Source organism: Leptidea sinapis, chromosome 9, assembly GCF_905404315.1.
Source record: "Leptidea sinapis chromosome 9, ilLepSina1.1, whole genome shotgun sequence".
Classification (NCBI taxonomy): Eukaryota; Metazoa; Arthropoda; class Insecta; order Lepidoptera; family Pieridae; genus Leptidea; species Leptidea sinapis.
In genome coordinates, this window is record NC_066273.1 from 4,286,918 (window position 1) to 4,302,563 (window position 15,646).

Sequence of the window (15,646 nt, forward strand, 5' to 3'; positions counted from 1 at the left end):
ATGTGATACTATTATCACTAAAATTCATAATACATGATAAACCCACATTCGTGTTTTAATAGCCCTTATTACTAGAGACCGGATTATATGCTACAAAAATGCCCAAAATATGCATGCAAATATGCAAGTCAAATATACACGAAAATCCATAAAAAGAGCCAAAATATGCATACAATTAAACAGAAAAAAATAAAGTCATATTTTTAAATATTTTATTTTATAACGGCTTGTACTGACAATCGTATTTATGAAAAAAACTATTACAAGATATACCTACTTAGGTAACAAATAAATTTAAGATTTACCTTTAAAAATATGTACTACTAAGTACTGTTCTAAATGTTCTGCAGACAAATCGTGTCTACAATCGCTGAATAAATTTTTGTAAGCGGAATACGATCGTTCTACGTCTACTGAGATAACTGGGCAGAATTTAAATTTGGGTGCAATGTTTGGGCTTACTATGAAAAGCATCGAACGATTTGCGAGATCGAGCATAAATATGCATATTTTTTTTTTCTAAAATATGCAACTACCGCTGAAAAGGTACTAAATATGCAAAAGCATATTATTATTACTTTAAGCATTGAATGAATATGTGGTGCCAGTCATATACAACGAGATAGCGTGGCTGAGGAGTGTTCCCAAACTAAATAAAAATGCAGTTAATTTAAGATGAAAAATGCGGTGTTGAATAGCATTGAATAACTCTCACTGAATGTTGTTCAATGTTATTCAACAATGCTATATGCTAATTTAGAATATAGATTTAGTAAATGTTTTCTTTTCTCTAATATTAATAATTCTAATAATGTTTAGTTGTAAGTCCTAATAGTTTAGATTAAAGTAAGTAGTAGTTAAGTATGTACACATTATTAAATGTTTTTTAAGCGCAATAACTTGCCAACAAACTGTTAGAGTTTGGCAAGATATATTATTAAGTTAAAAGTCTACTTATTTAATTTAAAATTAAATAAAAAAAAAGTATGCGATATGCATTTGTATATAATCCGGTCTCTACCTATTACAAAACATTTGCAATAAATAACTATTCTTGTTATTTTTTGGTATTTCAAGGGAGTATGTGGGGTGATAATAATTTATCATTGAGTTCCTCAGGCACTTTATTTTGCTAATATTCTGTTAAGTTGAAGACTGTGTTATAATTATTTTCTTGTTTCTTTAAAGGTGTTGAGTGCAGGAGAGAATGCCATCGGTTGGTCAGGCATGTTGAAGGCGAGCATCCCAGATGCAACAGCCACCATCCAAGCTAAAGTTGTTGCGCCACTCAGCTGCCAACCCACAAAGGTAACTTTGTTATTTAAAAAGATTATATCAGGAATTATGTAATGGTGGCGAATGAGTGAAGAAAGAATGACTTATCTATACACATAAATAAAATTTGAGTCTCTGTTTGTAATATTGTAATAACCGTTTTTTACTACAAGTATATGAATACATACGGTACTTACAACAAAATAACATTTTTTACAATTTTTGTCTGTCTGTCTCTGAAATGGCTGGACCGATTTTGACGGGACTTTTATTGGCAGGAAGCTGATGTAATAAGGAGTAACTTGGGCTGCGTTAATTTTAGAATAATTCTTTTATTTTAGAAAAATTAAGTAATGTTGCAATGTCCAAGGATTAAGGAACGGTCTAACTCTAAAAATAATTTATATGGCAAAACAAAGTTTGCCAGGCTGACTAGCTGACTAGTCAAATATAAAAGGCAAGTGTGTGGGCAAGTCGGTCGCGGGAGACCTCGTGGGACATTTGTCGACCAAATTGGGGACGTATTGAAAAAAGGATAGAAGGAAGACGTTTGTAAGGATACAAGCAAGTCGCGTTCTGTTGTCTGTAAATATGTATAATTATTGTATATAAATATCTAGTAAATATGAAGGCTTTTCTTACTTAATATTTTATTTTCACTACTGTAGTTATTTATTTGACCGATGTTAATATCTTCTCAATTTTGGAGAATTATAAAAAAATGTTTAGATATTTAAATAAAACAAACGAAAATATTGCACCCCATTACTTTATTACGCAAAGTTGGTAAGTAGTTTTTTCTTCTGCCATTGTGGGATTACAATTAGAAAGAAAACCAAAGCAAAAGACGGAGCCTTATCTGTTCTACGTTTAAAATGGAAATTGGGTCATATACAAAGAACAAAAGACGAAAGATGGTCCAAAGTAGTAATGTACTGGGTATCCTATAAATAGGAAACTAAATCGAGGCAGGCCTAATATGGAGCGATGACATAGTAGAAAAACAACAGGAAAGTTGTGGACAAGAATTGCAAGAGATAGGAACTAGTGGAAATTAATGGAGGAAGCTTTAACCGCTACAGAAAACCGCTTCCTTATATAGAAAACTAGCTGACCCGGCAATTGTTGTTTCCATATAAATTATATTTATTGTTCGACCGTTTTTTATCAGACTTACTTTTTAAAGCCGACAACCACGACCACGAAATCTTTTCATATTTCGGGTTAATATTACATAGCAACAATATTTTTTATAAATTATAGCCTATGTGTTGTTCTGGTGTGTAAACTATATTAATGTAATGTTTCATCAAAATCTATTCAGTAGTTTTTCCGTTAAAGAAGTACAAATATACATCCAGACATACAAACTTTCACATTTATAATATTAGTAGGATAATGACTAACAATACAGACAAAATACTTTTATTTAAAACAAAGAAACATTAAAACATAGTACTAAATACAATTCATAAGTAAATACCTTAATGTATAGATATAAGGAAATAAAGCTATATATAAATGAAATAAATAATCGTGGGATTTGTAAGGTAGCGTTGACTTTGTCACATTGGTCCTCGGTCTTATTAGAGCCACAAGTAAACAACTAATTATAGGCCGACCGTTTATCTGAGTCCTCGCCTGCGGGGTACAGGGGCGCGGGGGCCCCTACGCCCATACCCCCGCGCCCCTGTACCCCGCAGGCGAGGACTCAGATAAACGGTCGTCCTATAGATTAAAAATGTCACCTTCTATCTTGTTCGCACGCTTCACCCCTGCGTAGATACCCGATATGTAAGTACGATTATATCGCAGTGTAGGTAAATTAATTTTTCCTATTTGTAGTGAGTCCACCGTAGATGCGAACTAAGCACAACTTAAAATGAGTCTTATTAGCGGGTAGCTAAAGCAGTTATTTCTGTATAATATGTTGACTCCGTGAAACTTCTGTAGTACTTCATTTCTTTATTGCTTTCACTTGTATTTATTTATTTATTCCGAAACCCAACATTTGTAACTAATACATAAACTATACTTACAATAAAAGGGAAAATTATATCTAAGTGTACAGATAACTCACAAGGTTACACATCATTGATTTGGGTTACAGTAAATGTTAGTAAAATATGAGTGTATATAAATATGTTAAATTTAAAATTATGCTTTACTATTTTAGTGCATCTTATATATAAAATTCTCGTGTCCCGGTGTTTTTTACCGAACTCCTCCGATACGGCTAAACCAATTTGTTCGAAAATTTATGTGTATATCTGGTAGATTTCAGGATCGAATAACATCTATTTTTCATACTCCTAAATGATAAGGGTCACCCAACCCAAAATATTTTTTTTCACGTTTTTTTTTATTTTTATTATGATTCAGCATTAAAAAATACATACAACTTTAATTTTCAACCGTCAACGATCAACACCTATTTTTGTATCGCGATTTTAATATTATTCTATTCCATCCACAGACACGCAATAGAGTTGCAAGATGGCAACCGAATATAATGATTATTGTAGTACGATAAATTTCTGTATGATATATTGGGTATGTCTGAGAATCGGTTGTCATCTATTTTTTATACCCCAAAAATTTTAATTATTGTATTTTATATATTACTTTATATGGCAATACAACGTTTGATGGGGCAGCTAGTTTATTTAAAAACTAGTTGACTCGACAGACGTTGTTCTGTATATTATAATAAATAAAATAATGTTTTTTATTAATTTGTGAATAATATATCATACCAACAAGAATTATTTCGTAAAATATGCTCCCTGTTGTTGTAATGTCAAACCGTGAGTCAATAAATTCTTTCATACAAAATATGTCCATACAAAACAAATATCGGACGACGGGGGACACATCAAACGAAAAACAAAATTGTTGTTTTTATTTAATTCCGAACACTTTCATATTTATTCAACTTTTAAACCTTCCTGGACTTCCACAAATAATTCAAGACCAAAATTAGCCAAATCGGTCCAGCCGTTCTCGAGTTTTAGCGAGACTAACGAACAGCAATTCATTTTTATATATATAGATGTTTTTAGCCCATCAGCACCAATGTCCAAGTCTGGTATTTTATTTAGATACTCATAAAATTCGTTTGCAATTCGCTCGATTAGAGAATTTTTACTTTTATTAGAACAAAAAATGGACATTGGCTTAGAGGGGCTAGTATTCGAAAAACCCTGTCCTGTTTTTGGACGCATAACAGTAAGCTTGATAAAACTCCACAGGTTAACATAGCATGGGAAAATGAATCTCCGCTAAACATCAGTGTCGTGATGGGAGGTAGCGGCCGATACGCGGTGGAGACTCCCAAGGGCGTGTCGGCGAGGATTGAGAACAACGCGCTCTCTGCTATACTACCAGCACCGGGCTGTTACGAACTGGTAGTGAGTGACATGTGCGTGCACGGAGAGAGAATTACTGTCGAGGTAATATTTTTTGTTTTATCTAGGTGGCAATAATAATCATAAAATTAAAAAGTTTGTGTACTTATGTAAAATCCTTTATCTACACCCATGCTTTAAATCCTCTATTAAAAATTCTGAAAGAGTTAGCTTATTGCCAACATTAAAACACCCAATGTTCTAATAACCATTACATCATCCAAACGAGTGTTGTAATGTTGTACTGAATTTCATAACAACACTCCTCTATGTTTTTTTTATCCCTTCATGCGCAAAGAGTTTCAACATACAGGCACATTCTTATTGCTCGTTGCGTGGTATCTGTATGAATTTCAAAAAAAGAACATTTTCGTTTACGCGTGCTCCACACTCCCAGAACGTTGCGCGCCGTAAAAAAAAAGTAGGTTATTCGAATCCTCGCCATTTTTCTTCGATATTTTTATTGTTTTGTTTAATAAATGAGCGTTCATTTTAAACGCTGCAAAAGAACATTATATTCGAGTCAATTTTAATTATTGCACTATACAAAATGTAAATTACTACTAAAATAAATAATCAGTAATGAATGATATTAGGTTACTGGACTGTTGTTTTGATGTTAGCAGTAAGCTAAATGTTCCAGAATTATTTTTATACTTTTTAGTGCACATTATATCTATTGTTTTGGAATAATGTTTTTGAAGTCGGTTATTTTTTTCTTAAAAATTTTTAACACTGTAGGGTACGGTAGCTAAATTACCAACTTTATAATTACTATATTTAATCATATCTGTCATAATTAAGACATAGATGTCATATTCGCTTAAAAATGTTATAATTTTTTATCACGGGTAACGACGAACGATTTCAACTTTTCAGTGCCAGAGAACGCTGTATCCAAATTACTCTAATTTAACATTTGTAATAGATACGTATACAACTTTTATCTATTTATGTTAATGGACTGATAGTAGAGGTTTTACGAGGATCAAATCTGTGGAGAAATTGTGATCAATATCTTTTTAGTATATAAATTTGTTTATTAAAATATATTTGTTGATGGCAAATAATTATTTAAAAAATTTATGGACGAAATATAAATATAAACAAACAATATATTCATATCAATTTATATTCGAAATTTAAGTGTTCGAGATAGATACATACAAATTACTATAAAATTAAAAAACTATACTATATATAAACCTTTCAAACAAAAAAAAAATATTTTCTTTTAGTTCTACTATAATTTTTAGTTCACATGAAATTCGTTTGTAAATTTAGTTTAATAGTAATTTGTATGTCTGTATTTTGAACAAAAGAAAAGGCGTCTGGTATTTCAAATGGGTCTCTGGTGCGCATAGGTTTATTTATTTCAAGTAATAGTTAGTTTTGTTATTATAATTCCACTCCAAGATTGTTTATTTGTATGTTTTAACTATCACTAAATTCGTCCTGTCTTGTTGCGTTTACTAATACTTTACATTCAAGTTAGAGTTAAAGAAACAAATATTATGACTGTTCATTGTCAGTACATTTATGAAAATTTAATATACGTTCACAAAAATTGTTACCTTTTTGCTCTTAACAGCGATTTTCATTATTATAACACTAGAAATAAGGGATTGCTTGTAACTAATTCTAGTAGGCTTCATAAAATATATATAGCTTTAAGGGTAAATGTATACACTTTTATTATTAAGTCCCAGTCATTGTTCAGGCATTTTCTATAAATAAATTTTTAAAGGTTTTATTAAAACATGACTCTTTCGTAAATCCTACTATTCCACAGCTGAATATCTAAGTAATCCGACAGCCTGGGACTAGATTATGATTATTTTATTATTTTATTGAAAAGAGCGCAAAAAACAATGCTAGGAGAGTTTTTTGAGCCTCTTCTGCTCTCTCAGAGAGCCATTTGTTTCCGAAGCGGTAGTCATATCTAGTATATTTGAAATGAGATCAAAAAGAATTCTAAAGGAGCGGCTTCCGGCTCATTTGATTCAGTCTCGTGCCAGATTTTGGCGAGACAACACGTCCTGAGGATGCCTCGTGTAGAGGCGAAACACGTGTCGAATTGTTTTAAAGACAAATATTAGCGGAATTAACACTAAAGAAAACTTAAATAATTTGTATAATTATGGATTTCCGCAAAGTAACGCCTAATTCAATAAATTTTGAGTATATATATAAATAATTTATGCCTTTTACAATATATTTGTATGAAATAAGTAATAATTAGATTGTTTTTGAATTATATCTATTGTTTGTAGGTGAACATAGAGGAAGTGATGAGCGTGGAAGTTACGAGCGCTCGAGCGGTGAGCGTGGGCGGCTGCGTGGCCGTGAGCGCGCTCGCTCGCTCGTCGGCGGGGCGCCCCCTGGCGGCGCGGCGCGGCGACTGGCGGGCCAGCCCCAACGTGGCCGTGAGGGGCGAAGCGCTGTGTGGCTTGAGCGAGGGCGCTGCCACCGTGAGGGCAGGCATCGCCGGCATGTGGAGTCCGGAACTTGAGGTAAGTATTTATTTTTTCAAATTCAAATATTTTAATTCCAAATTCTTCTTATTCCACTTATTGAAGTCCACCTACTACCACCAAAACAACCGACCATTCCAAAACGAATACCTCAGACCTGAGAAAAATGGGCACAACAAACACAGCGGGCTTTTTTTTTTTCATCAAAAAATATGTTTACAAAGTAGTATTGTAGAATGAAACTTATTATTTAATAGCATGAGGGTGGTCGCTCCATTCTAATCTGTGGTATCAATAAGAAAGTCATTTATTATATACGATTTCGCTATCTGTATTACGTTCCTTATTGCATCTGCATTTTACTTTGAGTCACTATTATATTATTAGCCAAGGATTTCTAAGGTCGTCCAATTTAATCACAGAAATCCAAATTATTTTATTCAAAATACGATTTAAAATCATTTATAAAACGTCAAAAACTACCACCAATTCGAAATAGTGTGCCGCAGACCTGAGAAGAACAGACGCAAGAAACTTAGCGGACTTTTTTGTTTTAAAAGTATGGATTACATTGTAATATCGTACATAAAAAATATATAATTGAATAGCCTGAGAGTATTTGCTCCATTCCCAGCCTATAGTATCATTAAGAAAATCATTTATGTTATAATAACCTTTACCGCACAAACGTTTCTCAACAATTCATTTAATTTACATTTGTGTTAAAAGGCAAAGGTTGTTTAGTTATAAAGTCAAAGTCAAAATATTTATTGACATAAAATCAAAAGACTGCTTGTCAACGTCAATCACAAAAAATACAATTCAGATACATACATATTAATTACAAAAAAGTTTAAACATATTTTCAAAACAATGGAAACCAGTGAAACAACACAAGGCTGAACCATATAATCTATAAAAAACCAACTATAATGCTATTTAATTCCATATTGTAATATCATTTACGTAATCTTCAATACTATAATAAGCCTTCGACATAAGTCTGCGTTTAATAAAAGATTTAAATTTATTTATTGATAATTCAGATACACTTTTTGGTAATTTATTGTTAAATTTAATACTATCGTATTCAAAAGAATAGTTTATTTTACAGAGCCTAGTAAGGGGCACTATAACCTTGTAGTTATTTCTAGTGTTCAAATTATGTTTGTCGCTTATTTTACTGTATAAATTATAATGTTTATGTACATTGCATGAATATTGATTGAAAGAGTAATGAATGTGACTAATGACAAGGTATGGGATGTGCAAGCGGGATTTCGGAAGGGAATGGGATGTACGGATCAAGTCTTTTCCTTACGCTGCATCACTGAAAAATGTCTGGAAAAAAACCAGAAAGTATATTGCGCGTTCATAGACTTGGAAAAGGCATATGATAGGGTGAATAGAAAGGAATTATGGAAGGTCTTATCTATGTATGGGGTGGACAATTTTCTGATAAGGGCTCTGAAATCTCTGTACAGGGATTCTCAAGCCTGTGTTCGTGTTAATGGTGCCTATACGGGCTGGTTTGATATCTCCAAAGGTGTCAGACAGGGTTGTGTAGCGTCGCCTTGGTTGTTCAACCTATTCATGGATAGATGCATGAATGATGTGAGAGAAATGCAATGTGGAATCAATATGGAAGGGTTGTGTGTTAAGTGCCTCTTGTACGCCGATGATCAAGTCATTTTTTCATCATCGGTAAATGAGTTGCAACAAATGATTGACTGTTTGAACGGGAGCTTTAAAGAGAGAGGTTTGAAAGTAAATGCAAGAAAGACGAAAGTGATGGTATTTGAGAAGGATGAAAGGTTGACTGAGTGTACTATCACGATTGAAGATGAAAGGGTAGAACAAGTTACAGAATTCGTATATTTGGGTAGCATGTTTACAAGAGACGGAAGATATGAAGGTGATATTGAAAGGAGAGTGACTGCGGGAAATTGTGTGAATGGAGCGCTGCATGCCTTTATAAACGGTAAGACTGCCAATAGAAGCGCGAATGGCTGTACATAATGGAGTGCTTGTCGCCACGTTAATGTATGGAAGTGAGAGTTGGGTATGGCAGAAGAAGCATAAAAGCAGAATTAACGCAGTTGAGATGCAATCACTGCGTAGTATGTGTGGGGTAAGACTGACTGATAGAATTCCGAATGCGGTAATACGAGCGCGCTGTGGTTTGAAAGAGGATGTTGTGACAAGGACTGAAAAAGGAATGCTTAAATGGTTTGGACACGTGGAGCGAATGAGTGAAGAAAGAATGACGCATCAAATATATAAGGCAAGTGTGTGTGGGCAAGCCGGTCGCGGGAGACCTCGTAGAACATTCGTCGATCAAATTGGGGACGTTTTGAGAAAAGGAGAGGTCCGAAGCACCCACAACCGGCGAGCATGTATGAAAAGAGTAATGAATGTAGAGGAAGCGCGTGAGGTTTGTAAGGATAGAAGCAAATGGCATTCTATTGTCTCTGCCTACCCCGACGGGAACAAGGCGTGAGTATGTGTGTGTGTGTGTGTGTGTTTATGTACGTGCAGGAGATTGCTATAAATACATATATTGGCCGTCATAATATGAATATCTTTGAACTTTTCCCTTAGAGATTCTAATGTTAAAATCTAATGTTATACCTAAAAATACTGCATTATCATTAATTTTCGATTCTGTGTCAATATTTACTTTTGTATGCACTTGCCTTACATTAGGCAACGTAAATTTCAAACATTTTGTTTTAATTTTATTCAATAATAAATTATTCATATTGAACCAGTTTGATACTCCTAACAAAGCATTATTTACTTTTTCACACTGATCTTGCTGACGTTTGATTTTAAATAACAAGGATGTATCATCGGCAACATAGACTACATGATACTTGTTATTTATAAAAAATGCCAGATCGTTAATATACACCAGAAACAGGAAAGGTCCCAGTATTGTGCCCTGAGGCACGCCCATTGAGACCAAGGAACCAAAGGATTGTTTTCCATTTACATTAACCAATTGGATTCTTCCTAGTAAATATGATTTTAATAGTTTCAGAAGACTCCTCGTACTCTGTTATAGTATAGTTAAATATTATAAATATCCGGACGACCCAGCCTTGCTCGGATTTTTTAGAATGTGCAAAACTTGAACAAAAAAAAACTTCTAGGACATCTGGATTCGAACCGGGGTCTTCTGCTTTCCGGATCACCCAATCTGAGCTATTATAGTCTTGTATATAGTGCCGAAATTTTACCGATGTATTCTAATTTTATTGTAGCTGTTGCTCATTAAAACACGAATAAAACTACATTTTTTTAAATTGAAACCTAGCTATATCGATTTATCGCCCCCGAAATCCACTGTACACTAAATTTTATGGAGCCGTTTCCGAGATTCAGATTATATAATATATATACAAGAATTGCTCTTTTAAAGATATGAGATATATTGATTACAGGTGACAGTTTTCCCAAGTCTGCGCGTAGTTCCAGAACGGTCGCGGCTGCCGCCCGGCGCCAAACTCCACTTGAGACATACAGGTGGTCCACCTCATCACCTAGCCACCTTCACCTATAAACTTGTGAAAGGAAACTCTTACGTTGAGGTAATTAACCCTTATGCAATGTTTTAAGTGATACAAGCATTTCGATGATTCTGTTTAAATTCAAATAATTTATTATGAAATATTGTGAGTGAAAACTTGAAAGCGTCAAATGTGTTCGCGGAAGCGCTATATAAATATTTTCAATTTGTGTAAATACATAGTAGTAAGTAGTAATAATAATAGTTTTTTGTACAACATAATTTAAGTTTTCTAGTATATATTTAAAACTTAGAACATTTCGTAATTTACTAGTGGTCAGATTTAATAAGTTAAGTTTTCATTTGTGTAGATCTTTTAGCTTGCTAGTCGATTAGAGATGGCGCTAATTGTATTTTAAATCTCACAAACAATATTTGCATTAATTTTGTATTCAAATTCAAATATTTTTATTCAAAATAGGATGTGACATCAATTATTGAAAGTCAAAAAACTACCACCCATTTCAAAATGAATGCCTCAGACCTGAGATGAATGGGCGCAACAAACTTGGCGGGCTTTCTTTTTTCATCGAATTAATATGTTTAAAAAGTAATATTGTACAATTAAAATAAAATAAATATATAAAATAAAATAAAAATTTTGAAAATGTTCTGGGATCTTGTTGTAAAAGCATATACATCGCCCCACAAAAGACTTACTAACTCGCCGAGAAGTAGGCATCATAAGTTTTTGTCTGTTGTTCTGTGGTGTTAACATTATGGTTATGACAGTTTCTGGCGAATTCACTTATGTGCCTATGAACATACATTACATTATCAAGAATATATTGAGAAGCAACAGTCAAGATATTAATTTCTTTGAATTTTGCTCTCAATGATTATTTAGGACCAAAGTTATAAATAGCGCGAATAGCCCTCTTCTGCAGCACAAATATTGTATTAATATAGACAGCGTTGCCCCATAGCAATATACCATAGGACATAATACTATGGAAATAACTCAAGTATACTAGTCGCGCCGTATCTATGTCAGTTAATTATCTAATTTTTTTAACCGCGTCTGCTGCAGAACTATGTCTGTTCGCCAATCTTTCAATATGGGGGCCCCATTGTAATTTGGAATCTAGAGTTATGCCAAGATATAAATATAGCAGATTCCACCGGTTCTATCACCTCTCCGTTTAACAAAACATTTGCATTTATTTATTTTATTTATTTTTAACATTTGGTACGGTAAATTTAATGTATTTAGTTTTCTTGCTATTTAACAATAGGTTAGTAGCGCTACTGGTTGTACACGGTGTCAGATAAAGTATCGTTCACTTCGTACATACATAGCTTGGTTTCTTTTCACTTTGAAAATCAGTGAAGTGTCGTCCGCAAACAATACTACCTTATGTTTTTTCTCTAAAAGATTAGGATTTTTTCTCATTTATATAGATAAGGAAGAGGAACGGTCCAAGAATAGACCCTTGTGGTACCCCCATACTGAGAGGAGTCCCAGGAGATCTCTTGCCATTCACGTCGACCCTCTGAATTCTATTGTTTAGATATGAAGTCAGAAGTGCAGATCGAGTGCAGTTCCTTTTGTGCAATAGTGGTATAGCTTCCTGACCATCGTTGAATGTTGAACTCAATCAAAAGCCTTACATAAATCACAGAGTGAATCGTCACTCTAACAAATGAAATGGTCTTGTAGCAATATCTTTCAAGGTGCCCTCACAGCAACTTTAGGGGTTCCGAAAAGGGATTTTGACGACATATCTTCCGGAGTCGTCTCTAGTTGTGGTAGTAGAGAAGATTTCTTCATAACGTTGCTCTTCTTCGGTAGGAAGTGATTTTGTACTACCAAGCGAGTGCTCTGATTCCAGCTCCCAAAACTGTTTTAACATCTCGTCATTTTGAGCAGTATGCAAATTAATAACACTAACTGTATGACAAGAATTATTTGAAATGTTATCAGAGGTAACGTAACCCGACAAAATCCAACCCAATTTGGAATTTTGCGCAACTGGACACCCAGGTGGACCTCTGTAAAAACCATCCAATAAAATCTGAGCATAGACTGTGGCACCTAATAGTAAGTCAACCTTATTAGGTTGATTGAATGCTGGGTCAGCTAATTTAAATTTAGGGAAATTGGCCAAAGACTTGAAATCAATTTTCTCACCAGGTAGAAACCTAGTAATTTTACTTAAAACATGAGCCCTAACATTTACACAAAAACTGGGATCTTGGAGCGATTGAATTCTCAAATTTACCACCCACCGTGAGGACATTGCAGTGCCTCCGTCGATTCCAAGTCCTGAGATAAGTCTCTTACTTGGTATTCTTTGCAGTGAGAGCAATTGAATCGCTAACTCCGTAATAAACGAAGCCTGTGATCCTTGATCCAGCAAAGATGTCACCTGTTTTGTGCGACTGCACCTTAACTAGAGCCGTAGCCAGCAACACTGTGCTATGGCTGGTCGCAAAACAGGAGGTACTACATTTATCGTCTCGTCCTGTGACGTTGTTGCAACATTAACAACGTTGTTATCAGTTGGTTGAGATAAAACCGGTGAAGAGCCAACCGATTGAGCTTTATTGGGATGTAGTAAGGAATGATTTTTTCTTTCCGCAAATACGACATTTTTATTTTGGCGACATGTGTCGACTGAATGATTTGTATCGAGGCAATTGTAACAAATACACTCGGTTTAATTTAGGTCCTTTACGTTAAGGTCTACTATGTTAAAAAAAAGTGTGTGTGTACTTATGTATGCACGCAAGAAGTTGTACTTCTTTGGTGTAACAAAGCAAAAATCTTTAAAATTATTTATTCCCCCTGCTATTCTATGTTTGTAGAAAGAACAATATTGTAAATATCTTACAAAGATGGCATTGACAATTAATTATTAAATAACGAATACGGCTGTATGGGCTTGAACCCTTTGCCTGTCCTAATAATGTCCGAAGGAACCAAAAAAAATAACGAATGTCGCAAACGTCAGAGAATTTTAGGAACCAACTGTAGCACAAAACTTACTTTTGTGCTACAGTGTTGCGCGCCCATCTTAAAATTTCACTCTCATCATTTTTCATAACGAAAGAAGTATAACTTCAAAAAGTGTTTTTTTAAAGAGTCTTAAGTTTAAGTTTAACCACAGTGAAGTGGTGATCAACTGTGTAACTTTTAAAACTTGACTAAATCTTTGATTGTTGTATTCTAGGTGTCGCCATCTGGTGTCGTCCACGGCGTGTCACTGGGTACCTCACGTATTAAATTGATAGCTTTGGACAACACCGACGTGGAGCTAGCGACTGCTGAAGCAGTGGTTGAGGTATTACTTGTACTAACTGACAGGCGTGTAAATAGCCTACACCTTTACAATTGTTCTTAAAAACAAATTAAGTACCAAAAAATTTATATGGCATAGAAATGGCGGCTCAAGTATTATATTATGTTCCTAATGATGAATCCTCGAAAACCACCAATATCATAGAATTATCCACAGCAATATAAGTTCAGGTATCTTGGCTGATGGTGCTGTAATCCCTCAGACAGGGAGATATCTCGCTTTCACGTGGTTCTTCTAGTGGCTGCCGGCCGGCGAACCTTAGATTCTATTAAATCCACCGGTGGTGTGATTGAATCACCAAACATTAACACTGCACTATAGGGTCCCACTGAAGCACAGATGCAGTTGTATTTATTTCACGGGATTCTTTAAGTTTTCATCAAATAGGAATAAATTTAAGGTATTCAATGTAATTAGGATGGCGGTCAGTGAGCAAGAAGAGTCTCAACTGCCATCTACTGTGTTTCGAGACAATCCTCATTAAGCCTCCATCCAGGCGCAAGAATTTTGATTTTTTTTATGGAATTGGAAGACAAACGAGCGTATGGTTCACCTGGTGTTAAGTGATCACCGCCGCCCACACTCTCTTGCAACACCAGAGGAATCACAAGAGCGTTGCCGGCCTTTAAGGAAGGTGTACGCGCTTTTCTTGAAGGTACCCATGTCGTATCGTGCCGGAAACACCGCACAAGGAAGCTCATTCCACAGCTTCGCACTGTGGAGGACCGCCACATATCCAGATGGTGAGGATCATATCGTAACTTGTGGCGTGTCATGCGAAGGTGAAATTCGGCGGCAGGAATCAGGTTGAACAGCTCTTCGGAACACTCCCCGTGATAAATGCGGTAGAAGACACACAATGAAGCAACGTCTCTATGCAACGTCAAGTGATCCAGCCGTTCACAGAGCGCTAGGTCCCCGACAATTCGAGCTGCTCTGCGTTGCACGCTGTCAAATGGATCGAGCTGATACTGGGGTGCGCCAGACCAGAGATGACACCAATACTCCATGTGAGGCCGGACCTGCGCTTTGTAGAGCGCTAGAATGTGGGCCGGCTTGAAGTATTGCCGTGCTCTATTTATGACGCCCAGTTTCTTTGAAGCCAATTTGGCTTTGCCCTCGAGATGGCCACGGAATTGGCAATCGCTCGAGATTTCGAGACCCAGTATTCCGATACTAGGCGAGGCTTTAAGGGAAGTGTTCTCGAAGAGCGGTGATATGGCAAATGGGGTTGTTTTTAGTGGTAAACGCGCAAACTTGAGTCTTCTGGGGGTTAAATTGGACAAGGTTCAACTTACCCCATTCCGCGACCTTCTCGAGGGAGGACTCGAGAGAAGACACAAGTTTCTCCCGGCACTGGTCGACGTTTTCTCGAGAGAGACTTGCATGGGCCGTGTATACGGCATCACCAGTGCTGTCGTCTGCATAGCAATGTACATTGGCGGTGTCCAACATATCATTGATATGCAAAAGAAACAGCGTGGGAGATAGCACACAGCCTTGGGGCACTCCAGCGTTCACGGGCTTAGGATTCGAGCAATAACCGTCGACAACGACCTGTATTCGCCCAGTGAGGAAGCTGGAGGTCCACTTGCATAAGCTCTCGGGAAGCCCAAA

The 15,646-nt window shown here is 35.6% G+C and overlaps 2 protein-coding genes across 3 annotated transcripts in view; one reads left to right on the forward strand and one right to left on the reverse strand.

The window, feature by feature from the left end:
• LOC126965958 (protein 5NUC-like) overlaps nucleotides 1-15,646 on the reverse strand; it is a 203,257-nt gene that overhangs the window by 55,048 nt on the left and 132,563 nt on the right. The gene's annotated exons all lie outside the window — the stretch shown is intronic.
• LOC126965930 (nuclear pore membrane glycoprotein 210) overlaps nucleotides 1-15,646 on the forward strand; it is a 49,842-nt gene that overhangs the window by 19,166 nt on the left and 15,030 nt on the right. Inside the window, exons 15-19 of the mRNA XM_050809724.1 lie at nucleotides 1,189-1,308; nucleotides 4,527-4,727; nucleotides 6,956-7,195; nucleotides 10,603-10,749; nucleotides 13,901-14,011. Of these exons, the coding sequence (XP_050665681.1) occupies nucleotides 1,189-1,308; nucleotides 4,527-4,727; nucleotides 6,956-7,195; nucleotides 10,603-10,749; nucleotides 13,901-14,011 (819 nt within the window). The remainder of the gene's footprint in view (nucleotides 1-1,188; nucleotides 1,309-4,526; nucleotides 4,728-6,955; nucleotides 7,196-10,602; nucleotides 10,750-13,900; nucleotides 14,012-15,646) is intronic.